The sequence below is a fragment of the Herpailurus yagouaroundi genome, unplaced genomic scaffold (genome assembly GCF_014898765.1).
Source record: "Herpailurus yagouaroundi ecotype Mexico unplaced genomic scaffold, PumYag 139, whole genome shotgun sequence".
Taxonomy (NCBI): domain Eukaryota; kingdom Metazoa; phylum Chordata; class Mammalia; order Carnivora; family Felidae; genus Herpailurus; species Herpailurus yagouaroundi.
The window spans coordinates 43,820,874-43,847,407 of NW_024412394.1; the positions used below are offsets into that span (position 1 = coordinate 43,820,874).

General features: G+C 37.9%; 1 protein-coding gene across 14 annotated transcripts in view; it reads right to left on the reverse strand.

Moving 5' to 3' along the window:
* SNAP91 (synaptosome associated protein 91) overlaps window positions 1–26,534 on the reverse strand; it is a 153,789-nt gene that overhangs the window by 38,695 nt on the left and 88,560 nt on the right. For 6 of the 14 annotated variants that reach the window (XM_040474065.1, XM_040474063.1, XM_040474064.1 and 3 more), the window contains 8 exons: window positions 13,512–13,526; window positions 13,199–13,366; window positions 6,371–6,478; window positions 5,478–5,738; window positions 5,164–5,241; window positions 4,915–4,986; window positions 4,400–4,483; window positions 2,999–3,082 (listed from right to left, as the gene is read on the reverse strand). In XM_040474065.1, coding sequence (XP_040329999.1) covers window positions 2,999–3,082; window positions 4,400–4,483; window positions 4,915–4,986; window positions 5,164–5,241; window positions 5,478–5,738; window positions 6,371–6,478; window positions 13,199–13,366; window positions 13,512–13,526 — 870 coding nt within the window. The remainder of the gene's footprint in view (window positions 1–2,998; window positions 3,083–4,399; window positions 4,484–4,914; window positions 4,987–5,163; window positions 5,242–5,477; window positions 5,739–6,370; window positions 6,479–13,198; window positions 13,367–13,511; window positions 13,527–26,534) is intronic. The other 8 variants (XM_040474073.1, XM_040474067.1, XM_040474068.1 and 5 more) reach the window with 4 other exon arrangements.

The following is a 26,534-nucleotide window of genomic DNA, read 5'->3' on the forward strand; positions in this document are numbered from 1 at the left end:
AAGTAAATCAGACCCAGATACGTACAGATTAAATTATAAGAATTGTCTGTAGAACAAGCTAGACATTAAAACCCATTTACACCTACTTACACTAAAAATTCATTTATTTAAATAAAAAAATAGAGAAAGGAAAAAATGTGCACAAAATACGTTTCCCATCACTGAAGAGGTCACAAGATGATGCACTGGAAAAAATGGGAAGTGTACAGTCAATAAAACCTATGTAAATGACACTGTCACTTTCATCACCAATTTTCTCCCTTTCTATCTCATTTTACTAAGATTTCAGGATGGATGACACAATCGAGAAATTCAAGCTTGCTTCTGGTGAGTTCTAACTTGCACTTTGTGTGTACTTCCTTGTTCGACCTCCTTGGATACGAAGCTGTGCAGGCTCAGGTACCCGATGCTGCACTTGGCAGTGGGTGACAAAACTATTCCTGCTTGTTCCACGTGTGTTTTAGACCCTATCTCACCCCCAGGATCACATCTCTTGGCTCTGCCACTGACTTCTAACTTGGAACTGGAAGGGAACATTGTGTTTTAAAGACTTCTGAGAATTCTGCAAAAAGCCAGAACATTTGATTTCACATGCCATAACTTTAATTATAACTGCAAACCTTAATTATAACTGCAAAGCAAAAGGCTTATAATCAGTAATCTTTTATTTATTTATTAACAGTATTTTTATGTTTATTTTTAAGAGAGAGACAGAGTGTGAGTGGGGGAGGGGGAGAGAGAGGCAGACACAGAATCTGAAGTAGGCTGAAGGCTCTGAGCTATCAGCACAGAGCCCGATGTAGGGCTTGAACCCACAAACTGCAAGATCATGGGCTGAGCTGAAGTTGGATGCCCAGCTGACTGAGCCACCCAGGTGCTCCAGTAATCTCCTTTTTGAAAATTGACAAGGTCATTTCCCCCAAATAACCACTGAAAACTATGCTATTTCTGTGGCCTATTAAAATAAAACCTATTGCTGAACTTTGAAAACCCGAATTAAGGTTACTGGTTTTGTAAGAGCTTAAAAGCTTCTGTGACCCATTTGAAGCTGCTATGAAGAACACCCAGGCCAGGAGGAAACCCAGGTGAGCCAGTATTTTTTCCCCAGGTAACCAGCTGTGATGTGTGTTAAGTGCACTGCCTCTTATCATATTTGTAGGTTCCAAAGTGCACAGCAACATTACGGTGGAACACTGGTTCTTCACCATTCACAAAATACCAGCTGGTGGTCACTAATATGAAGTGGATTCAGCCAACAAGAGTGTCATATTTAACCAGGGTAGTCTGCAGAGAGTGGGAAAGACACAAAAGAACTGCTACTGCCCCTGGGAAAGTTTGTTAAATAACCAGTCTGAAAGACTGATGGAAGGAAAGCGTCAACAGCTAGGCTGTGATTATCCTTTCGGGCCTCTTAAGAAAAGATCTGACCTCCATTACCTCACCATCGTGGGATGGAGCCTCACGTTGGGCTCTGTGCTGACAGTGCGGAGCCTGCCTGGGATTCTCTCTCTGCCCCTCCCCTGCTTTTTCTCTCTCTTCCTCAAAATAAATAAATAAACGTTAAAAAAAATTACCGAAAAATGACTTGACTTCATATCAAACTTCCTACAATTCTAAAAGGTGATGAGGGTCCTTTAATGAAGTCATTACTCATTACTAACCCAAGAATGAATGTTCTATGCCTGCTACACCTGTACAGGATTGTTCATTACATGAAAAAATAAGACCTAGTCACTGTTTCAGGTGCAACGTGACTAGCAGGGAATTTAAGCTGAGAGACTCTGAACGTGGCAACGTCCTCGTGCTGATGTGACCCACACACACATCAATCCCTTGCCAACCATATGACCAAAATGCATTCCTTGTGGTGACTGAGGAGGAACATTGGAAGCTGAATCTGAGTGTCTGAGGCCTCTATGATGCTACCGCTGCACTTTGTGTTATGTAACCTTCTAAGTGAAGTCAGAATGAGGTAAACCAGCAGTGTCTTTTGAGTTTGACTGATAACCTGAGCCTCAAACTTACTATTGTGGTCTTGCAAATGGCAAATGCTTTGCCTGTAAAAATAGCAATTTCTAGGTCTGGCTAACATGAAGCATACTTTTCCCTGCCTCCAAGGAAGGCTGACAGTTAGCTTTTACTATCTTTGAGTCTTTGAAATCTTCCCTGCTAGTCCATCTTTCCCATCCTGGCAATAAGCAATAATCCTAGACATCTTGTGTCAGTCTACGCCACACTATGGCCCTGTTGAACTGAGAGCTCTCCAGAAGTTTTCAGATTAAAAAACAAACAAACAAACAAACAAACAGCTAGTTAAAAAAAGTGGCATAGGTAGCAACAGTTTCAACCCTGGTGGAAATCTGTAATACTTTATCCTGGAGTTACAGAATCAGTTGACAAACATAATGGTATCTTTCCACACAAATTTCTTAAAAAAAAAAAAAAAAACTGGGCACAGGCAATACAAGATAAAATTTGCTACATAAGCATATTACCTCTTTTGTAAACAAAAAGAAATGTGATGACTGAAAGTAAGGCATTTGGGGCGCCTGGGTGGCTCAGTCAGTTGAGCGTCTGACTTCAGCTCAGGTCATGATCTCACTGTGAGTTTAAGCCCCGCCTCAAGCTCTATCTATGCTGACAGGTCGGAACCTGGAGCCTGCTTTGGATTTTGTCTCCCTCTCTCTGCCCCTCCCCCACTCACACTCTGTGTGTGTGTCTCTCTATCTCTCAAAAATAAAATTAACATTAAAGAAAGTAAGGCATTTAAGAGCATCCAAGGAGCCACAGGGGTGACTTGTATACAACTGTGATTTTACTATTGGTATTTATACAATCTTGGGAAATAACCTTCTATTATACAGTGTCTTGTTTTTCAGTTTTATGTCTCAAAAGGGAAAGAATACATGCATGTTGAAGTTTACATATCTGTAACTTATAAAAATATATCAAAACTTAACTTCCACAAAATACCATTTTATTTTAATGAATTAATTACCAGCTAGTAGGTCTGCCGATGCTGATGAACTAGAAGCAGCCTGAGGTGCAGGTTGGGGTTCAGAAGCACTACTTCCAAATGCATCTACCCATTATCCATTGTGCAGCAAAAAAGTAAAAGAGTGTAAACAGTAAGTACAGTAAGTAAATTAAGTGTTTATCAGAGAAATGCATAGACATGACACTTTGTGTGGTGAACCTGTCACCTTCGGATATATGAAATGACTGAATCAACTGAATTATGTTCTGACCATGCTCTGAGTTTATTCTCTCAAAAAAGAGTCCGAGAATATTTCAGATTAATACCTCTTTGTAAGAGTAAGACAATTCTTCTTTTCCATTTAAAGAAAAAAACCTCTGGACTGAATCCTGTCATCTCTTAAAATAGGATCAAGGTTTTAAAAATTTTACCCAGAGGTAATACAATAGAACTTTCCCATTTAGAACTCCATTAAACTTAGCCAAAAAAAAACCCAAAAAAAAAAAAAAAAAAAAAACCAAACAAACAAACTTAATTTGAGCAGCAGCAGCAGCCCAACTTGTACCTTTATACCACAGTTCAGTGTTTATTTGTCACAAGTTTTGAGCTCCTGAATGTCAGAGACTGTGACACCATTGTACCCCTCATGGCTCATACCATGATGCTTCGGCATTCAGTGGGGAAGGTACTCGGTGTGGCTTAACTTACTAAAAATGGCATTTTAGCCTGTGGCACACACATTTGTGGACATTCATGATGAAATCACTTCAAATCTGTACTTTTCTCTGAAATTTAATGCTAAAATAAGATTTTAAATCCATCATCCAACTGAGTAGCTTAAGAGTTAATTCAGTGCATCTCCCTGCCTTCAGATAATACACAAAGTAACGGAAGAATACATTTAAATCAGTGAAACATCTTCTGGTTCTCTGGCAGGATTTAAAACATTAAGCTCAACATAAATAAACCCTACAGAATAATGTATGGCTCTCCAGCTTATGTTTTCAGTTCCAAATTATCTAGTTAATATTTACATTGCTTTTTTTTTTTTTAAGAACTTAGAAATGTTGATTTAGCCAATAGATCAGGATCACCAATGAAGAACAGTAGAAGGAAATTCCAACCAGCTGATTCTACATTAGGAGGAACAAAAAGTTAAAAACACAAAGACTTCAAATGAAGAAACGATCGGTTTCATTAGGCCATGCATTGGAAATTATGGTGAGCTGATGAGAATGAAGATGACGATGGCAAAGAAATGGAAAAGGTCTTAAAAACGTAAGCTTACACAGCTGAGAGATGGAAATAACTTCACCTAGTCAAAAGAAAAAATTGATGGGATATAATGAAGCGGAAGATCTAAAAACTATTCTGGGGGGGGGGGAAAGACTCTTCACGTGTTGAAGGAGGAGAGATACGCACCCCCAAAAAGGTCTATCACGCCCGAAGAGTCCACCTTTGCTGGAGAGGCAGTGGTTGCAGGAGACGGTGCTGCAAATGCATCCACTGCGGTGAAGCACACAACAGGGAAAAGGGCATGTCACCCAGGGGAAAATAAAACCACGAGCCTTGACAGATGGCTTCTCAGGATTTCATGTTTAACAGCAGGCAGTAAGACCGCAGACCATTTTAACAGTTAAGAAGCAAATGGATGTAAAAATACATACTTTCCAGAAGAAAATAACATTTGACTCCTGAAACTCAGAGATTTTAACATGGGGGAGGGGGGGATAAAAGCTGTGTCTTTTCACCAGCATTAGATTTGAAATCAGTAACCTCATCAGTTGGTGATGAGCCAAAATGAGATTTATTTCTTTCAGGCGAATTCTGAGTTTAAAAGAACTCAAGACGAACCTGCGTGTTTTCGTATCCGCCTCTGCACACACATAACCCCCAGCAGACATCTCAGAAGGCTTGGCCTTGGCAAAAGCACTCACCGGATAAGAGGTCAGCAGTGAGAGAACTCTCAGGCACAGGAGAGGCCCCTTGTGGTGGAGAGGAGAAAGCATCTTCCAAAAGTGAAACAAACCAAAACCAAGCAGAGGTAAGTAGAAAGCTGAAATCAAAGTTAAATATCTAACAAATGCATTATCACAGGTGAGCACAGAGAGTTCAATCAAGAAAACATCTGGGAGAACTAATATATAAAAAAAAAAAGGGGGGGGGGGGGTGCTTTAGATGTTTACCTGTACCAAACAGGTCTATGCTAGGAGCAGCATCTGGCTTAGGCGCTGCAGCGACTTCAGGAGGAGACTCAAACAAATCTAAGACCAAGAACACACATGTCTTTACTCAACTCGACAAAGCAGTCCGACACAGCATCACATTTCCGGTTCTGAGTGCGCACGTGGGACTATTCCGAAATAAGCAGCAAACGGTTTCTAGAAAAGCATGTAGTTTACACGGTAGTCATGCAGTAACGGTTGTGTGTGCAGGGTATCTCAAGTTATCAGAATTCAATCCACCAGGTGAAGAGAGTTCAACAACAACAAAGAATTACCACCAAAGATATCTAGAGCAGGAGGAGCGGCGGTGGTGGCGGCGGAGGTGGTGGCGGCGGAGGCGGCGGCGGTGGCAGAGGCGGTAGTGGCGGCAGCGGCAGCTGCGACAGCGGGAGCAGGAGAAGGAGCAGTGGCGGGAACCGGAGGGGCTGTGCTAGCTGTAGGGGTAACTACAGGAACACTGGTCTCAGGTGGCTTCATTGCAAAGAGGTCCAGCTCGGGCGCAGCCTCTGCGCTACCTTCGGACGGGGCAAAGGGGTCTTTTGGAAAGGAAAGTGGAGACACATACAGCATCGGTAAGGAGAGAGACAAGAGAGAGGCATCACAACTAGGGTGAGAGACACCTGACACAGATATTCACACACTAGCTAGGCACTGGGCTGCGTGGATTGCATTACTGGCACTACTAGCCTATTAGCAAGGGTCAGTGGTTTGGACGTTTCTCTAAAGAAAAAAAAAAAAACTTAGTGGGTAACACAGTTAAGAAACCGGAACACTTCAAAGTACTGTTAAGATTAGCCTCCAGTCTAGGATCAGACATTTTTCTTCAAACTCTCAAACTGGGCAATTTGGTAGCTTTGAAAACTCATTAAAACATGCCTAGATGTTAGAACTCAGTGTTAGAAAGGAGTACAGTATAGCGTTGGAGGACAAAAACATTAAGAGAGCATACTTGCACTGACAAAAATTGTCAATCTTGAGAAATTGTCAATTTTGATTAAGTATGCACTTGATCGTCTTAATGTTTTAAGTGCCAGCACTATCTATTCTGTTGTGAATGATACTTGCTACTTGGAAGAGATTAAAGTTAGAAAAACATGGCCACATCTAACTATGGGAGTTTCACATGAGGAGAGAGAAACAACAGACTTGCTCATGACTTTCAACCCACCATTTCCTGAACATGCATCGAGCGCTGCCGCTACCGGGGTTGGGGTAGCTGGTGCGGCGGCCCCTTCGGATGCTGCAGGGGCCTCCCCAGGAGAAGCTGCAAAGGCATCTTGGGTGCAGTTTTTAAAACAACAGAAATTAAAAGGAATAAAAAGAGAAGAAAATATAGTAAAAGAACCAAGTTAAATTGCGAAAAAGGCTCCCTTATACAACATGAATTTCTTAAAATGCATTTTTACGGCCCATGCGCTGCTGGCAGTCACAAAACAATGATTCTTTGCACTCCTTCATGTTAGTCACATGCAAAGGATACAGTGTTCATACTGCTGAGGCCTATTAGGATCCATCAGGCCACAGGATTCTCATTGTATAAGGGCTCTGAGAAGCATGTTTTATGTATCATTAGAAATTAATGGATGTGAAAATTAAAACACAAAAATAACTTTATTATGTAACTTAGGATCTTGTTAATCTTTCATGTCTAGGTAATACTTATTCACTATGTTACTAAGATGTCTCCGACTGGTGGTTTCTACCAAACATAGATGTTTTCCTTAATGCCCATAAAATTAAACATATGGAAATGTAAATAATTCTAGTTAAAAAAAATATTTTATGGTCTAGTACAGGAAAAATTACACTGTTAACATGAAAAGTTTACTAAGTACTCATAAAAGTTAAGTCTTTGTTATCCTTGAAAAGCATTTTCAGATACAAGCAAGGATTTAAGGAAATAGAAAACAAAACTAGGGGATGACACCATATTGCCTTTATTTCAACTTAAGTTTATTGCTGTTTTCAAATATTGTATTGCTCTCATTATTTGGAAAATGATCTAGTTTCAACATACTAAAAACACGGTTTCATTTAAGACTACAAGCATATTACTATTTAGAGCAGAAAATTCATTAACAAACAGGTAGCCCCAATTTATAAATATATAAATGGCTGATGTGTACAAATGGCACCCAATGTATTTCTGCCAGTAAACCATGTTAGTTTGGTAAAAAACAAACAAAAAAACCCAGAGTTTTCAAAGAAATTCTATAATTTGAAAGTACAACAGAATGAGCCAACATAAATATGATTTGCTTAGAAGAAACTCCTTGAAAGTGGGGACCAACACCCATCTAGAATCGGCCACTTACCTGCTAGACTTCTCATCCTAAAATACTGCCTTCCACAATATCTACAAGTGTCCCCAAGAACACTGTTCCTCTGGCCATTTTAAAAAGAAATTGTCAGATATGCTTGTGAACTACTACACAGCATCTTCCCTTTCTTGGAGATTTACATAGTCAAGGCACTTGATTCTGAGTTTAACGGAGCATGTTCCAAACTGATCTGAATATGAAACAGACTTTCCTGTTTTCCTTTCCTGAGGCCCAGCATTAAGTGGAACAACAAACATGAAATTAGACACTTGGGTTAAAAGTTATAAAAACACAAATATCCTTAGAAGACATAATGAGACAATCAGTTACTCATATCTTACAGGTTTATTTGGTTTGCTTACTTCCCTCAGCTACACAAGGGAATATGTTTTCTGAGCAGAGGTCAGTCAGGGGAGAGGCCAAATAATACTGGAGTGTGGATAGGCCAGTCTTGCTTCCCCAGAAGCCATGCTAAGGGTGCTGTGATAGAGAGCACTTAGAGCAATATGAAAACCTGAAGAGCTGGGGCAGAACACAAGAAAGTATAGGAGGAAGTAGGCAGGGCTGAGAGTATTTTGCCATGGGTCAGGTCAGTTTTTCTTTTTATTTCTATAAATAGAAGTGAGGCTAATAATACTAGAACTAGTAGAAACAGTGATAGCTGTCCCGAGTGAGTGTTCATGTGCCAGTCACTGTGTAAATGTTTTATGACATTATTAAATTTAATTCCTATAACTATCTCATGATGGAGATTCTATTATCTTTACTCTGTAGATAAGAGAATGGAAGCTTGGAAAGTCTGAGTGACTTGACCAAGGTCACACAGCAGGCAAATGGTAGAGTCAGCATCTGGCTATAAAATGACAGAGGCTTTGTGTTAACCACTATGCCGCACTGTTATGAACCATGCCACATTCTACTATTTCGTGTTTGTCCGATGGAATAAACACCAGTTATGTCAGTGTTGGGGATGGGGGTCAAATAAATATCTACGGGCTTCCCTCTGCAGTTACCACTTACGTGTAAGCAGGTGAAACACATATTTGTAACCATGTCCTCAAAAGAGGTTTTTTTCTCCCTGCCAGCAAGATGTGGATCTCCTTTAAATGCTTCTCCTGTTACTGAAAATTAAAGATTATAAACTCGTCTATTCTCATCAGAGGTTCTCTTAAAGATAGGAGCCCAGCTGACCCAGGTTCTGTTGGTTGTCTTCCCAGGCCAGAAGGCAGAGATGTGCACGAGTAAGACTGGAGCCCCAGCCACTGCCTGAGTAACACCAGCCCCAGCCTGACTGTAGCCAGGAAGGAGACCATGAATGAGAACTGTCCAGCAGAGCTCAGTTGGCCCTCAAGCTGTGAGAGGTAATAGAATTTTTTGTTGTTGTTGTAAACAAATTAAACTTGTTTTACCACCTAGTTTTCTTTCATTATCAAAGGCAGTATTAACCTTCCAGTTTTGAAAACTCAAGCTCTTTCTAATCAAGTTCTCTTTCCCTTGTTACCCATTTGCAGTTCATTTTTACATACTGGCTACTTTCAACCCGTGCAATTTCCTGGAAATGCATGTTCCTGCTGTTCTATAATTATGGACCCAGTCCAGGCCTTCCCCAGCAAAACAGTCTCCCAGCCACTGCTACAGACCAGTCTTTTTTTTCCCCTCTAGCAATCTAGGAAGAATTTTCTCTCAAACTTTTTATCATGTGACTACCTTTCTAAAAATTTCGTATAGCTATCATTTTCCCAGCTTGAATTCTCCCCATCTTCTCCAGTCCCATGAGCCATCTTTAAATCGCTTACTTGGACAGGGGTTTTAATCACTGTCAACAACCTGAAAGTCACCATTCCAGTCTTCCCCAAAGGTCCCAGGTTATGACTCTTACACAAAATCTAGATTCAAGTGCTTATATTTAAGTACTTAGTACTTAGTGTATTAACCAACTTGCACAAATGACAGCAGGCTTGTGAGGGAAGTTCTCTGGTTTTCCAGCCACTTGGTTTCATGCTCACAGACTACATGCTCCTGAAAGCTTGCTCCCAAACTGACACAGGTGACTGAAAGTGTACCCTGGTGAATGTGTAGAGGAATTAGTATCAATTAGCATTTGAGTGCTCAGGAAAAAAAAAAACCCTGTATTGTCACAAACAATATGCTGCTGTTGGCAAGGTATCCATAAGTGAAAAATAGAATATTTTAGAGAAGTCTGTCTTTTATTTTTATCAACATCTGTAAATTTTACTAATTTTTAAAAGTACAATACTATCTTGTAGTCTTGTTCTGTATGATCACAGAAAGCATTTTTTCCCCCTTAAAAGTTCACTTTAAAAAATAAAGTGTGGGGCGCTTGGTGGCTCAGTTGGTTAAGCGTCTGACTTCAGTTCAGGTCATGATCTCACAGTGAGTTCGAGCCCTGTGTGAGGCTCCGTGTTGACAGCTCAGAGCCTGGAGCCTGTTTCAGATTCTGTGTCTCCCTCTCTCTCTGCCCCTGCCCCACTCACACTCTGTTTCTGTCTCTCAAAGATGAATAAACGTTAAAAAATTAAAAAAAAAAAATAGGGGCGCCTGGGTGGCGCAGTCGGTTAAGCGTCCGACTTCAGCCAGGTCACGATCTCGCGGTCCGTGGGTTCGAGCCCCGCGTCAGGCTCTGGGCTGATGGCTCAGAGCCTGGAGCCTGTTTCCGATTCTGTGTCTCCCTCTCTCTCTGCTCCTCCCCCGTTCATGCTCTGTCTCTCTTTGTCCCAAAAATAAATAAATGTTGAAAAAAAAATTAAAAAAAAAAATTAAAAAAAAATAAAGTGTTTAGTAAATATAATTTTCTGAAAATGTTTTTAATGACTTACATTGAAATAACTAATATGTGGGGTATCAATGTGAATATTTAAAAATATCAGACATTTTCCGTTTTTCAAATTTATTATGAGTGCATAGAAATATCAATGTTTTAATATTTAATATTCATGAAATTAAACAATTAACTACTTCCCAGAAATAAATCTCTTTAACTTATTTCTAAAGACATCTACTTAATACTGGGGCGCCTGGGTGGCTCAGTTGGTTGAGTGCCCAACTCTGTCTCGGGCCGTGATCTCCCGGTTCGTGAGTTCAAGCCCCATGTCAGACTCTGTGCTGACAAGCTCGGAGCCTGGAGCCTGCTTCAGATTCTATGTCTCCCTCTCTCCCTGCCTCTAACCCACTCACATTCTGTGTCTGTCTCTCGCCAAAATAAATAAACATGAAAAAATTAAAAAAAAAAGACATCTACTTAATACTGCTGTATGAGCTAGATAAAACCTCAAAATTGCATGTTTTAAATCACGTAAACAAAATATCTGGTGCCCTTATTGTATTTAAGAGTTCTACCACTTGCCCATTTTAGTGACACAAAATGAGAAAAAAAATGGCCACACAACATGGCCCATCTCTAGATGATTCGTTATAAATCAATAAAGAACATGTGGGGTGCCTGGGTGGCGCAGTCGGTTAAGCGTCCGACTTCAGCCAGGTCACGATCTCGCGGTCCGTGAGTTCGAGCCCCGCGTCAGGCTCTGGGCTGATGGCTCAGAGCCTGGAGCCTGTTTCTGATTCTGTGTCTCCCTCTCTTTCTGCCCCTCCCCCGTTCATGCTCTGTCTCTCTCTGTCCCAAAAATAAATAAACGTTGAAAAAAAAATTTTTTTTAAATAAAAAAAAAAAAATAAATAAAGAACATGAAAGAAATTAGGGAATATCACTGAAAACTGTGCAACCGTGACACCTATAGACTCCTGGCCATAAAGATAGAGATTTTACAGCTAAGAGGTCAGGAGATAGTTTATGGAGCTATCCAGATCAGTAAAAATAATTATGATGAGATTTACAGATGTACTCACTTTACCTACAGCCAGATGACTAGAAAGGATATTGGGAAAATCACACGGACAGCCCCATTCTTTGGGATTAAGTTACATGACTTTCTGCAGTATTAGTCTTTTAAAGTGGTATTTCAGGATAGAAAGAACCATGAAAATATTTACAAATATACAGGTTTTTCTGATTGACGAATGTAGAAAAATCAGCCATGAATGATCAACACAAACAGCATAATGGCACAAAGACTATTTCAAGGAACTATATCAGGCTTTACTATTCTAGAGAGCTACAGAGGAAGCAAGATGGAGTTGACTGTTTTCTTAAAGGCACTTAAGTTCCTTACAATTGGACTGAAAAATAAAAATCTAAACAGCTAAAGGTGTAGAAATATTTAAGCACAAAATAGTTATCTGTCCTGTTCATATGTTCCTTGAAGTGTTTCTGAAAAGATAAGCGTACGAGAAACCACCCGTACCCAATACTAATAATGGGGAGGGGGGAAGGAGGTGTGTGAAGAAGTTCATTTTACAAATTTAAGCTGAAAATTTAATTTTTGGTCTCAAAGTTATAGAGGCATAACTGAAAAACTAACTTTCACTAGTGGTTGCCTACTTTCAATAAAATATGCAAGAGCCTGCAAACCCCCTTCCCCCACTTTAAAAAAAGGTTTCTCCTGCAACAGGAATGGCCGCGCTGCAAGCAGCGGCAACTTCCTTGTGTGAAACTATGGCAATGGTGCTGTGTCCACCGGAGCGCTCCTGTCCGAGACAGTGCTGGCAAGCCTCAGAGACTGGGGCATGGCGGGTGGCACAGTGGGACGGGCCAGTAAGTGTATGTTCCCAGGGGAATGTATTAACTCCATGAGAGCCTGCCAAATCTGTCCCGCTGTCCCCATCACTTGCTTCCTCCAATTTCTTTACCATATTCTCAAAATGCCCCGGGAAAGATGTTATACGGTAACAAAGAAACACAAAACTATGATGAATATAACACTATTCGATGCATGTATTTGATACGAGCACTTCTCCAGGTGTGGACATTAGCACCTCTCAGATGGGAATATGTAAACACACTAGCTTTGGTCAGTTCATAAGGTCCAGGCATATTATACCGCCAGAGTCTAGGATACCTGACACAAGCTCACAGCTGTGAGTCAACTCTGTCAGAATTTACATTTGAACATAAAGTGTATTTTCAGATGATCATTTCAAAGTCTAACCTAAACCTGTTTTCAATCAGCATGTGAGCGTTGTATCAAATGATCTCTCAAAGTTCCAAGGCCAAAGATGATCCAACTCTTTGCTTGTGCAGAACAAGCTTACAGTTACAAAATGGGCGTATCCCCAAACTTTCTTCAGAGACCTCCAAATCTGAACTACTCTTGGATGACTTTTTTTCCAAATCTTAAAAAATAACTTAAGCCAGAACTTCCCCTTCCATATTCTGCAAATATGATTCGTTCAGCTAGTTTCAAGGTGGTCAAGAAGCCAAACCTAAATGTGATAGAGAGGACTGGCACCACTCTCACATAGATGCTGCAGGGCAGGGACATACATGGGACAAGGGTTCTAACAGCAATTTAAATCCCTACGTTTAAAAACTGGAAACATCACACTGGCCTAAAGCATTGCAATCTTTGCTCTAAAGCTACTAAAATTAAGTGAAGATGAAATTGATAAAGTTAGTGCTGATAAATATATATGAAGAAACATTTAAAAAGTAAACACTCTGACATGTTGTCCTATCACGTGAACACTTTTAAGCACCTCAACTCTAAGGCAACTCCCAAACCTGGAAGGAAAAGGACAAAACAGTGATGTGACTGACTAACCTCCAAAGAGGTCCACATCAGCAGTGACAGCGGTGACAGTTGTAGTAGTTGAGGCAGAGGCTGAAGCAGTTGCAATTTCAGCGGTTGTGGTAGGAGGGGCAGGCTCTGGTGCAAATGGGTCTGAAATTTGTGCTTCAGAGGGAACAGAGGAAATTGCAGCCAGAGAATCTGTGTTGTACCACAGACAAAGAACAAACAGGAGGGAAGAGGAAAGGACAAAAGATGTACCAGGCTCCAAATCATCAAATTAAGGAAGTGATGAAGAGACAGAAGTCCCTTTTAAAACAGAAGTTTAAAATAAAGCTTTACTCACCCTCTCCCAAAAGGTCTATCGATGTCCATTATGTGTCAGCGTATGAAGAAATAAGAGAGAGCTGAAACACGCAAGCACACCAACGTCCGAGCAGGGCGAGGTACTAACTGAAGATGTTTTAGCTTTATGCACCTTTCTGAACCATTTGTAATTAAAAAATAATGTATCATCTGTTATTATCATGGATTGTTTGAGCAGGAAGGGGCCGTAGGGATCCTCTAGACCATGCTTTCGATTTTATAGGTGGGAACACAGAGAGCAAGGTCAAGACACTTACCTGAAGTCAGCACTAAACAACTTTGACAAACTCAATTTATTGTCAGATTTATCATTTCATCTGCTTTGACTGATTTACTATAGGATAAATATCAATTCTGAAGAAACTGTAGTTGATCGAACTTTATTAATCCTCTGTATCTGATGTGTCACTTCAGTCCAGAATACCACAGAATAAAGAGAGACTTTATGATAGCTATAGTCTGACTGAAGAACATACCACACGTAGTCAAAGAACTGAATGCAAGCTTAGGAGTTAGGGAACAAAAACCCCTTAAACTACATGATTTTTTTCTTCATAAGTTTCATACTCTCAGAGGTTTTTCAATTCAATATATAATCTTTCCATTTATAGACATTATGTGACAACATATAAGAATTATTATTTAAAACAGATTTTTTTGAGAGAGAGAGTGTGTGTATACATGTGAGTGGGAGAGGGGCAGGGAGAGAGAGAATCCCAAGAAGGCTCCACAGACATCAGCGTAGAGCCTGACACAGGGCTCGATCTCTCAAGATCATGAGATCATGAACTTAGTGGAAATCAAGAGTCAGACACTAACCAACCGAGCTACAAAGGCGCCCTGAGAATTATTTTTAAGATGAATGTGAGAGATTGTGTAGCATTAACACTTTTCAGCCCTTCTGAGGTCTGCACTCCCTTCAGAGGTACATACTTTCTTAGTGTTCAATAGTGAGATTACAGTTGGGATCCAAATAAAAAGCCTGGGAGGGGTAATTCTTAACTATACTATGACTTTAGGTTAAACATTTAGTGTCCAGTGGTATGCGCATACTCCCAGTCATGTGATAAGCCTCAGGGCTCATATTTGAATTCATGAATGTTACTGGAAATTTATTTTAATCATGAAGACATTTTATCAGAAGTCATTAGTGAGCTATCTTTTTAAGAGGCTTAAAAACATTATGAGAACTCAATAAACTAAAAGTTCTAGAAGACATTTTAAAAAACTGAGAAACATAAATTTGACATTAAAAATTATCACATTCATTTAGGGCGCCTGGGTGGCTTAGTCGCTTAAGTGTCCGACTTCAGGTCAGGTCATGATCTCATGGCCCATGGGTTCAAGCCCCGTGTCAGGCTCTGTGCTGACAGCTCAGAGCCTCAAGCCTGCTTCAGATTCTGTGTCTCCTTCCCTCTCTGCCCCTCCCCCACTTCTGCTCTGTCTCTTTCTCTCAAAATATAAACATTAAATTTTTTTTTCAATAAAAAATGATCACATTCATTTAACTATGCAATTTCAAACCCAATAAATATTAGATAAAGCACTCTACAGATACACTAAGGTAATCAAGGCTCTACCTAACCAAATCTTATACATTTCATTACATTAGAAAATGATAACATACAGGGTATATCACATTAGAAACAGTTTTTTAATTTTAGAATGTATGCATAATGAACACCAAGCAAAGAGGAGCTATACTGATTTGGGGCTGTTAGATGACCAGGTCCCAAATCCTGAGAAAAAGAAGGTCCTTCCAATAATTCCTTAAACCAGTAGAATCAGGCCCAATACAACTGCTACTTAATAGTCATACACCCTAAAATTTTAATTGGAAACCAAAGTGGGTCATCAGAAGCCAGAAAGACTTGGTTCTCTATTCTCCTGGCATTGGTGGGACTCTCTCTAGCCTTGTTTTATCAATGGCTATTTCAAGATGCAATCTGACTTAGAAGGGCTAAGAGCCATGTGATGTTAAGTTTCCAGACCTGCGATTGTCTATGACAGGGAATGGGCAATTTATTTTGTACATTTGGTAAGTGATAAAGGAGAAGACTATCTATGTGAACTAGAAGGAGAGAAATAGAAATATTTTTTAAAAGTATGAAAGATTAAGGAGCACCTGAGTAGCTCAGTCGGTTAAACGTCCGACTCTTGATTTCAGCTCAAGTCACGATCTCACAGTTCGTGGGTTCGAGCCCCTGTGTTGTGCTCCTTGCTGGTGGGTACAAAGCCTGCTTGGGATTCTCTCCTTCCTCTCTCTCTGCCCCCTCCCCTGTTTGTGTGCATGCGCTCTCATTCTCTCTCTCTCTCAAAAAAAAAAAAACCCAAAAAACAAAAACAACCTTAAAAAAATTATAAAAGATTAAAACACTAGTTCCTTGCTTGTGACTACTGTTTTTTTTTTTCAGATGGAGGGCTATAAGACTGCTTGCAATATGATTAAAGATAGAGAGTAAAATTTCCTAGGAAAATTTGTGATGATTAAACATACTGGGGCATTACTGATGCTGAAAACTTTTGCCACAGGTTTTAGTCTCTAAAATCTGAATTTTCTGGAGGAAATATAATTTATGTTACTTATTTCTTGCTTTGTGCAAAATTTTCCCTACTATAAAAGAAAGCCCTACTTTAGGATGATGGGAATAGTTATTATTCTCAAAGCTACCACTTTTTATAAAGGATTAAACTATACAAACCCTTGCCCCCAAACCCACAGCGGCAGAGTTCAATTCACTGCAAGTACTACATAATCAGACATATTTTTTTGAACTAAGAAAACTACTAGAAAATATTCACTGTAATTGAGGAAACAGAACTATAACCGAATTAACAAGGAAATCTGTATTTTGCAGTGATATGCAGCTAAACTTCTTAGGTTACTGTAAAAGATTAAATGCATTAATATATTTAAAGTGCTCACCCATGCCTGGAGTGTATCAAATGCTTGTTAATGATAACAATAGCAATAGCTAATATTTAGGTCAAATTATAATTTTCATTACAGAAATATGAATTTCAAAGCTTCTATAAATCTTTCTGTGCGTGCGTGTGTGTGTGTGTGTGTGTGTGTGTAACAAGGCATGTTTCCTAAACAGCCCATAGATATGCCTCTCAGATTTAATTAGCAAGTAAATGGTAATATAGGTCACCAAAATTGCTTATACTATGGCTAATATTCCCCATGAAAACTATTAAAGTCATATTACTGCATAATAATGATGAGCCTTCAAATGCACATTGGTAATTAATTTCTATTAGGTTTCTTAATTCTAATAAAACCCTAGCAGTAATTCTGTATTTCTCAAAAAGTTAGAAATTTCACTTCAAACATTTATAATAAGTAATGATCTGTTTCCCACTTCTAAGACACACAGAAATACAACATACATATTCACTTGTTTGTGCTGAGAGATGAATTTATTATGAAGAGAAAAACACTCTCCTTATTACGGGGCCAGAGGCAGGGATTACAAAAAGCTCTATCTTCTTTCAGTCAAAAATGCTCACTATTGGTCAACAGATGCAAATCCTGTATGCATTATTTAACTTAGGTTTACTAAAATATGAATTTGCTAAAATTTGGTTGTCTCTTACACCAACAGAAAAAAATACCCTCATTACAAGATATCCCTTAAAATGCCAATATTTATCAGTATGTATAACCTCCAAGAGAAATTCTTAAACATCTGAAGTGACCATGGATGCTGGAAAGTGAATCCTCTTACTAGCATTATGGTCAGATAAAAATATCCAAATAGGTCTAAAAGAGTTTTAGAGTTTGTATTTTACTGTCTGGTTATACAAAATTAAAATGTGCTTTAATAATAGAAGTGACCTGATTTCATCGAACAAGACTGAGAAAGTGATTTTATTTATTTATTTTGGCTCAAATGAGCCAAAATGTATTTGTTACAATTTAGCATCATGTTCTACTACCATGGCATATCTGTAGGATAAATGCAAACTGAACATGACTAATATTACTCCATTTCATATTATGCAAGTTTACTTCAGTGTCTTAAGACTTATAATTTTTACTATTTTGCTTGGGAATTAGAGAATTTATTAGTATTTTTCTCTCTAGCTGATTTTTCTACTGCTATGAAATACTGTAGTCATAGACATGAAGACTAATGATGTCTAATTATCAAAAAGTGACCATCAGGCCCTGAGCCAAGGTTCTATTAGCCTGGAGGGTGCTTTGTACTATATAAAAAGTGTTCCGTCTGCGCCAGCAGATAAGGAAAAGAAAAGCACCCCTTTTTCAAGGATGAAAAGGGTCACAGCTTGAATAGCAGACAGTGGGCTTGATTTTAGCCCCTCTCATTCTGCCTTTGAGCAAGGCACAAACTGCATGTCCCTCCTGAACAGCCCTGACTAAAATCACACGATTCTGCTTTCTTCTTTATCCATTGCTATCTTAATGCTTTGGTCTTCAATGGTCACTTATTTCTAACAAGTAAAGGCTGAAATGTAGTCTCATAAAATTGGTTATTATAACCTATTCTTTACAGTATTGTGTGTCTTAGCAAAAAGTGCTTGAAGATGGAAATGAATAAAACTGTTTCAGTGCAAGTTTAAAAGATCTCATCCAGCTTTTACTTTTTACTTGGCATTCTTTTGGTGTAAAATTTAAGAAAAAGAAAAGGAAAAAGAAAGAAAGAAAGGAAGAAAGAAAGAAAAAGAAAGAGAAAAGGAGAATTTCTCTTCAATTTCATGCCAAAGAATAAGGTAAAAGGAGATGGTTTATAAGGTTTCACTGGTTATTCATTAAAGTTCTAACTCAGTCACTAAGTAAATGTTTGAAAGTTCTGAAAATTAACAGTGTGAATACATACTGATTTAAATAGTTGACAGAATTAAAGAGTTATTATATTCATATAAAACCGAAAAATTTTCGTATAACCCCACAAATTATAATTAACACTAAGTTTTAAATTATAAAAATTCTCTAAAAGCCATTTAGAAGAATTTATGACATAAAAAGTCTGATTTAAGGATATGGATTTGGAGCATTCTTAAATGAACCAGAAAACACAATTAATTGTATAAGATACTGTGGTAATGAAAATTAGTAAATTGAAAAAATGAAAAATTTCTGAAACTTGAAGCTCAGAATGAAAACATGAGAACCAGAAGAATGCCCTTATAAAATCTCAGCAAGAATATTTTCCTTTTACCAACTGAAATTTAACAAAATTAAGTGAAGTTGAAAGAGCAATTTTATTTAAAAAAATTGATAGCTGTAGGCTTAAGAGTTGAACATTTCAAGGGCACCTAGGTGGCTCAGTTGGTTAAATGTCTGACTTTGGCTCAGGTCATGATCTCACAGTTCATGGGTTTGAGCCCTGCATCAGGCTCTGTGATGACAGCCTGGGGCCTACTTCAGATTCTGTCTCCCTCTCTTTCTGCCCCGTCCCCGTTCATTCTCATTCTCTCTCTCTCTCTCCCCCTCCCTCCTTCTAAGAAATAAACATTAAAAAAAAAAAAAAAAGAGTTGAACATTTCAATACAGGAGGTTTAAATGTTTTCAGTGGGAAAACACCAATATTTAAAATGCTCATATTTATAATTAGCAACTTTATTGCAGGACTGGTTATCTGTTGTTTATTCTGTTGCCAAAACAACTTGGAAATACAATCCAGAGATTATAGCATTACTCTGATGTCATACTGACACATTGTTTAGCAAGCTCACCCAAGGATTATTTAATTATCTAGGGGAAGGTAACTTCATTTGGCTTTGCAATTTAAATGTTAATTAAGGATTCTGACTCTAAAATGATGTATTAAAAGTTACAGATCTTGTTGATAAGTGATTTTTATATTCTGTCTGGGAGAAGAAGATAACCTCAAGATATGATCTTTTATTGACCTACTGGGCATTAACTAATTTTGTATCTAACCTAGTCAACTTATTCTAACATTTCTTTTCAAATCCCAACAAATACCAAGTTCCTTGAAATGTCCTCTGAACTGTATTTATCATTTTACTGGTTTCCTCATCAGCTAGTTAATGTCTCACTTGTGCTGTTTCTTCCACCCTCCCACTCTACTTTATTGAGGTATATAGTTAAGATGTACAATGTGATGAGTTGATATATTTGGTTAAATGATTACTACAATCGACATAACACATCCATGACCCCACATAACTGCTAGTTACTACCTTTATTTTTGTGGTCAGAATATTTAAGATTTACTCTCTTATCAAATTTCAAGTATACAACAGTATTATTAACTATGGTCACCAGCTACACATTAGATCTCCAGAACTTACTCATCTTACGATGGACCATTTGTACCCTCTGATTAATGTCTCCCCATTTTGTGCCTTACTCTCCACCCTCTGCCAACCATCATTCTAGTTTCTCCTTCTGAGAATTTGACTGTTTTAGATTTCACATAATGAGTGAGATCATACATATTTGTCTCTCCGTGTATGGCTTATTCACTTAGCATAATGTCTTCCATGTTTATCCATGTGTTTGCAAATTGGAATATTTCCTTCTCTTTTAGGGCGGAATAATATTCCACTGAATGAATGAATATATATATATATATGAGATATATATATATATGAATGAATATATATATGAATGAATATATGAATATATGAATGAATATATGAATGAATATATATAGTTATATTTATTCATATATAAAACACATTTTCCTTCTCTATTTGTCCACTGACAGACATTTAGGTTATTTCTATATTTTGGCTATTCTGTATATTGCTGCAATGAATATGGGAGTGCAGATAACCTCTCTGATATATGTGTGTGTGTGTGTGTGTGTGTGTGTGTGTGTGTGTATCCATCCAGAAGTGAAATTAGTAAATCATGTGGTAGTCCTATTTTTTTAATTTTTTGAGGAAGCTCTCTACTGTTTTCCATAACAGCTATACCAATTTGCACTTCCAAAGTGTATAGGGTCCCCTTTTTTCCATATCCTCATCAGTACTTGTTACCTCTTTTTGGTATAGCCATTCCAACAGGTGTGAGCTGATATAATATTGTGCTTTTGATTTGCATTTTCCTGATGATTAGTGATAATGAACACCTTTCCATATATCTATTGGTCATCTATATGTTTTCTTTGGAAAAATGTCTATTCAGGACCTTTCCCCATTTTTAAATCAAGTTATTTGTTTTTTTGCAATTGAATTGAGTCCTTACATATTTTGGATATTAACTTCTTATTAGATACATGGTTTGCAAATATTTTCTCCCATTCTGGAAGTTGCATTTTCATTTTACTGATTGTTTCTTTTGCTGTGCAGAAGTGTTCTAGTTTGACACAGTCCTACTTATGTTTGCTTTTGTTGCCTACGTTTTGGTGTCATATGCAAAAAAAAATAATTGCTAAGACCAATGTTGAAAAGATTTTTCTGTTTTCCTGTGGGGTTTTTTATGGTTTCAGGTCTTATATTTAAGTTGTTAATGCATTTGAGTTAATTTTTCTGTATGGTATAAAATAAAGTTCCAATTTATTCTTTTGCATGTGGATATTCAGTTTTCCCAACACCAGTTATTAAAGAGACTATCCTTTCCCTGTTGTGTATTCCTGGTAATTGACTGTATGTGTGTGAATTTACTTCTGGGATCTCTGTTCTGTTGGTGAAGGGGTTTGTTTTTAGAACAGTAACACACTATTTTGATTACTATAGCTTTGCACTATAGTTTGAAATCAGGAAGTTGGATGCATTCAGTTTTGTTCTTTCTCAACACTGCTGTGGCTGCTTGGGGTCTTTTGTGGTCTGTACAAATAACAGGATTATTTTATATTTATGGGAAAATGCCATTGCAGTTTTTCTAGGGATTGTACTAAAGCTATAGATCACTGTAAGTAGTATGGATATTTTTGCATCAAAAACCATAAGATACTTAGGAATAAATCTAACCAAAGAGGTAAAAGATCTGTACTCTGAAAACTACAGAACACTCGTGAAAGATATTGAGGAAGGCACAAAGAAATGGAAAAACATTCTGTGCTCATGGATTGGGAGAGCAAATATTGTTAAAATGTCTATACTAATCAAAGAAATCTACACATTCAATGCAATCCCTATCAAAATAACATGAGCATTTTTCAAAGACCTAGAACAAACAATTCTAAAATTTGTATGGAACCAGAGAAGACCCCAAATAGCCAAAGTAATGTTGAAAAATAAAAGCAAAGTGAGAGGCATCACAATTCTGGACTTCAAGCTGTATTACAAAGGTGTAATCACCAAGACAGTATGGAACTGGCACAAAAACAGACACACAGAGCAATGGAACAGAATAGAGAACCCAGAAATGCACTCACAGCTATATGGTCAACTAATCTTTGACAAAGCAGGAAAGAATATGCAATGGAAAAAAGACGAAAGCAAAAGTGAGCTATTGGGGCTTCATCAAGATAAAAACCTTCTACATAGTGAAGGAAACAATCAACAAAACTAAAAGGCAACCTACAGAATAGGAGAAGATATTTACAAATAACATATCTGATAAAGGGCCAGTGTCCAAACTCTATAAAGAACTTATCAAACTCAACACCCAAAAATAAATAACCTAGTTCAGAAGACATGAACAGACATTTCTACAAAGAAGACATACAAATGCCTAACACACATGAAAAAATGCTCAACATAAGTCATTATCAGGGAAATTCAAATCAAAACCACAATGAGATACCACCTCACACCTGTCAGAATTAGCCAGGAAACAAGAGATATTGGTGAGGATGTGGAGAAAGGGGAACCCTCTTACACTGTTGGTGGGAATGCAGCCACTCTAGAAAACATTATGGAGGTTCCTCAAAAAGTTAAAAATAGCACTACCCTATGACCCAGCAATTGCCTATTGTGTATTCCTGGTAATTGACTATATGTGTGTGAATTTACCTAAAGGATACAAAAATACTGATTCAAAGGGGCACACACACCCCCAATGTTTATAGCAGCATTATCAACGATAACCAAATTATGGAAAGAGCCCAAATGTCCATTGACTGATGAGTGGATAAAGATGTGGTGTTTGTGTGTGTGTGTGTGTGTGTGTGTGTGTGTGTGTGTGTGTGTGTGTATAAAATGGAATATTACTCACCCATCAAAAAAGGAAATCTTTCTATTTTCAACAATGTGGATGGAGCTAGAGTGTACTATGCAAAGTGAAATAAGTCAGAGAAAGACAAATACCATATGATTTCACTCATATGTGGAATTTAAGAAACAAAACAGAGGAACATAGGTGGAAAAAAAGGAAAAATAAAATAAGATAAAAAGAGAGAGGGAGGCAAACCATAAGAGACTCTTAACTACAGAGAACAAACTGAGGGTTGCTGGAGGGGCAGTGGGTGGAGGGATGGGCTAAATGAGTGATGGGCATTAGAGAGGGCACTTGTGTTGAGCACTAGGTGTTGTATGTAAGTGACGAATCACTAAATTCTACCCCTGTAACCAATACTACACTATATATTAACTAACTTGAATTTAAATAAAATCTTGGAAGCGGTTAAAAAAAGGTAATGTGGACATTTTAACAATATTAATTCTTCCAATCCCTCAATACAGAATATCTTTCCATTTATTTGTGTTTTCTTCAATTTCTCTTATCAATGTTCACAGCACTTCAGTGTATAAGATCTTTCATGTCCTTGATGAAAATTTATTCCTAAGTATTCCATTCCTTTGATGCCACTGTAAATGGGACTGTCCTCTTTATTTCTTTTTCAGATAGTTTGTTGTTAGTGTATAGAAATGTAACTGATTTTTGTATGTTGCCTGTGTATCCTGCAACTTTACTGAATTCATTTATTAGTTCTAACGGTTTTTTGGTGGAGTCTGTAGGGTTTTCTACATACAAGATTATGTCATCTGCAGAGACGATTTTGCTTCTTCCTTTCCTTTTTGGATGCCTTTTATTTCTTTTTCTTGCCTAACTGCTCTGGCTAAGACTTCCAGCACTACACTGAATAGAAGTGGAGAGTGGTCATCTTTGCCTTGTCCCTAATCTTAAGGGAAAAAGTTTCAGCTTTACCACTATGATGTTAGCTGTGGGCACATAAGGCCTTTGTAATGTTGAGGTACATTCCTTCTACATATAATTTGCTAAGAGTTTTTATCATGAAAGGATGTTGAATTTTGTTAGATGCTTCTTCTGCATCTACTGAAATCATATGATTTCCATGTACCATGTTTAGTGATTTGCATAAAGTGAACCATCCTTGCATTCCAGGGATAAATTCCACTTGATCATGGTGCATGATCCTTCTAATGCGCTACTGAATTTGGTTTGCTAATATTTTATTGAGCATTTTTGTGTTTTTGTTCATCAAGATTATTGGCCTGTAATTTCCTTTTCTTGGAGGGTCCTCATCTGGCTTTGGTCTGAGGATAATGCTGGCTTCAAAAAATGAGTTTGGAAGTGTTGCCTCCATATCAATTTTTTTGAGGAGTTAGAGAAGTAATGACATTCATTCTTGTTGAAATGGTAGAATTCACTTGTGAAGCTATCATGTGTTTTTCTTTGTTGGGAATTTTTGACTCATGCTTCAATTTCCTTGCTCATTGTGAATTTTTTCAGATTTTCTATTTCTTCATGGTTCTCAGTCAATTATATGTTTCTAGGTATTTATTCATTTCTTCTAGGTTATCCAATATGATGGCATATAAGTGTTCATAGTAGTCTCTCATGGCCCTTTGTAGTTTTATAATATCAGCTGTAATGTTTCCTCTTTCATTTATTATTTCATTTTTGAATCCTTGCTTTTTTCTTGGTGAGTCTAGTTAAAAGTTTGTCATTTTGTTTATTAAAAAAAAATCAATTCTTAGTTTCACTGACTTTTTCTATGGTCTTCCTAATTTCTATTCATTTATTTCTGCTCTAATCTTTATTATTTCCTTTCTTCTGCTAACTTTGGGATTAGTTTGTTCTTTTTTCTAGTTCCTTGAGGCATAAAGCTATATAGTTTATTTGAGATGTTTCTTTTTCTTAATGTAGGCATTTAACACTATAAACATTCCTCTGAGAATTGCTTTTGTAGAATCCTATATGTGTTGGTATGTTTCCATTTTCATCTGTTTCAAGATATTTTCTGATTTCTTTCTGATTTCTTCTTTGACCCAACGGTTGTCCAGGAGTATATTGTTTATCTCCACATATTTGTGAATGTTCCAATTTTCCTTCTGTTACTAATTTCTAGTTTCTATCACTGAGGTTAGCAATATGACTTCTATCTTCTTTAATTTGTTAATATTTGGTAAGTGTCATAACTTATGATCTATCCTGGGGAGTGTTCCATATGTGCTTGAGAAGAATGTATATTCTTCTGTGTTGGATGGAATGTTCTGTATATATTTGTTGAGGCCATTTGGAGTAAGGTGTTATCAAACCTACTATTTCTTTATTGATTTTCTGCCTAGATTATTTATCCATTGTTGAAAGTGGCATAATAAAGTCCTCTACTGTTACAATATGGCTATTTCTCCCCTTGGTTCTGTTAATATTTGTTTTATATATTTAGGTATTACAATGTTTGGTGTATATATATTTACAACTGTTATATCATCTTGATGGGTTGATCTTTTTACTTTGCTGGGTATAGTACTCTTGGCTGAAGTTTTTTACTCCCCCTTCTTTCAGCATTCTGAGTATATCATCCTACTTACTCCTGACATGCAAGGTTTCTGCTGAAAAAATGTGCTGATAGCCTTATCAGGGTTCTTTTCTATGTGACAAGTAGCTTTTCTCTTGCTGTTCTTAGGTTTTTCTTTTCATCTTTGATGTTTGCCAATTTGATTATATTGTGTCTTCTTTGGGTTGATCTTGCTTGGGGACTTTTGAACTTCATGAATATGAATATCCATACCCATGTCCATATAATTTGGGAAGTTTTTAGTCATTATTTCCTTAAATAATCTTTCTGCCCCTCTTTTTCTGTCTTTTCATTCTGGGACTCCCTCAATGCATGCATTCATTCATTTGATAGCATCCATAGGTCCCATATGCCTTCTTCACTCTTTTTCCTTCTTGTTGTTCTAACTGCTATCTTATAATTATCTTTGAGTTTGCTGATTCTTTATTTTGTCTGATTAAGTCTGCTGTTGAAGCTCTCTATTGAGTTTTTCAGTTCTGTCATTATATTCTATAGCTCCAGGATTTTTCTTTGGTTCTTTCTTATGGCCTCTATCTCTTTATTAAACTTCTCATTTTATTCATGTATTGTCTTCTTGATTTGTTTTGTTGTCTATTTGTGTTCTCTTGCATCTCACTGAGGTTCTTTAAGATGATTACTTTTAATTCTTTGTCAGGCAATTCATAAATCTCCATTTCTTCAGGGTCAGTTATTAAGAATGTTACTAGTTTCCTTTAGTGGTATCATGTTTGTTTCCCTGACTCTTTATGATCCATGTAGTCTTGTGTTGGTGTTTGTGAATTTAAAGAAGTAAACAGCTCTTCCAAGGACTCATTTTGGCAGGTAAAGACTTTCACCTGCTCTGGGCTAATGACATTGCCTAGAGTATCAGAACAGAATCACAGGTGAGTGGAGTTGGAGCTGGGTCATGTGGCTACCTGCTGGGTATACTATGATGTCCATGGTTGGTGGGCCTCTTGCCAGGGGCTTGGATGGGTTCCAATTCTGCCTCATCCCTGAGTGGACCTTCAGGACCTTGGTCAGTAGCGCTGGAACTGGGACAAGGGTCCACTTTAGGTCTGCAGTTGAGTCCAAAGATGGCAAGTGCATGGATAGGTGTGGCTCCAATGGGGTCCCTGGGCAGGCAGGTCTACTCCTGGACCATAGCTGGGTGGGGCTGGGACATGATAGGGCTGCTCATGGGGACAAGGGACCAAGGTTGGGACCAAGGTTGGCAGGTCTGCCTCTAGGGACACAGATGGGCTTGTCTCCCATAGGGTCCCTGCGTGGGCAGGAATGCTCCCTTATGCGGGGCAGATCTGGAGCTGAGTCACAGGACTGCTTCAGGATCTGAGGTTGGACTAAGGTCACTG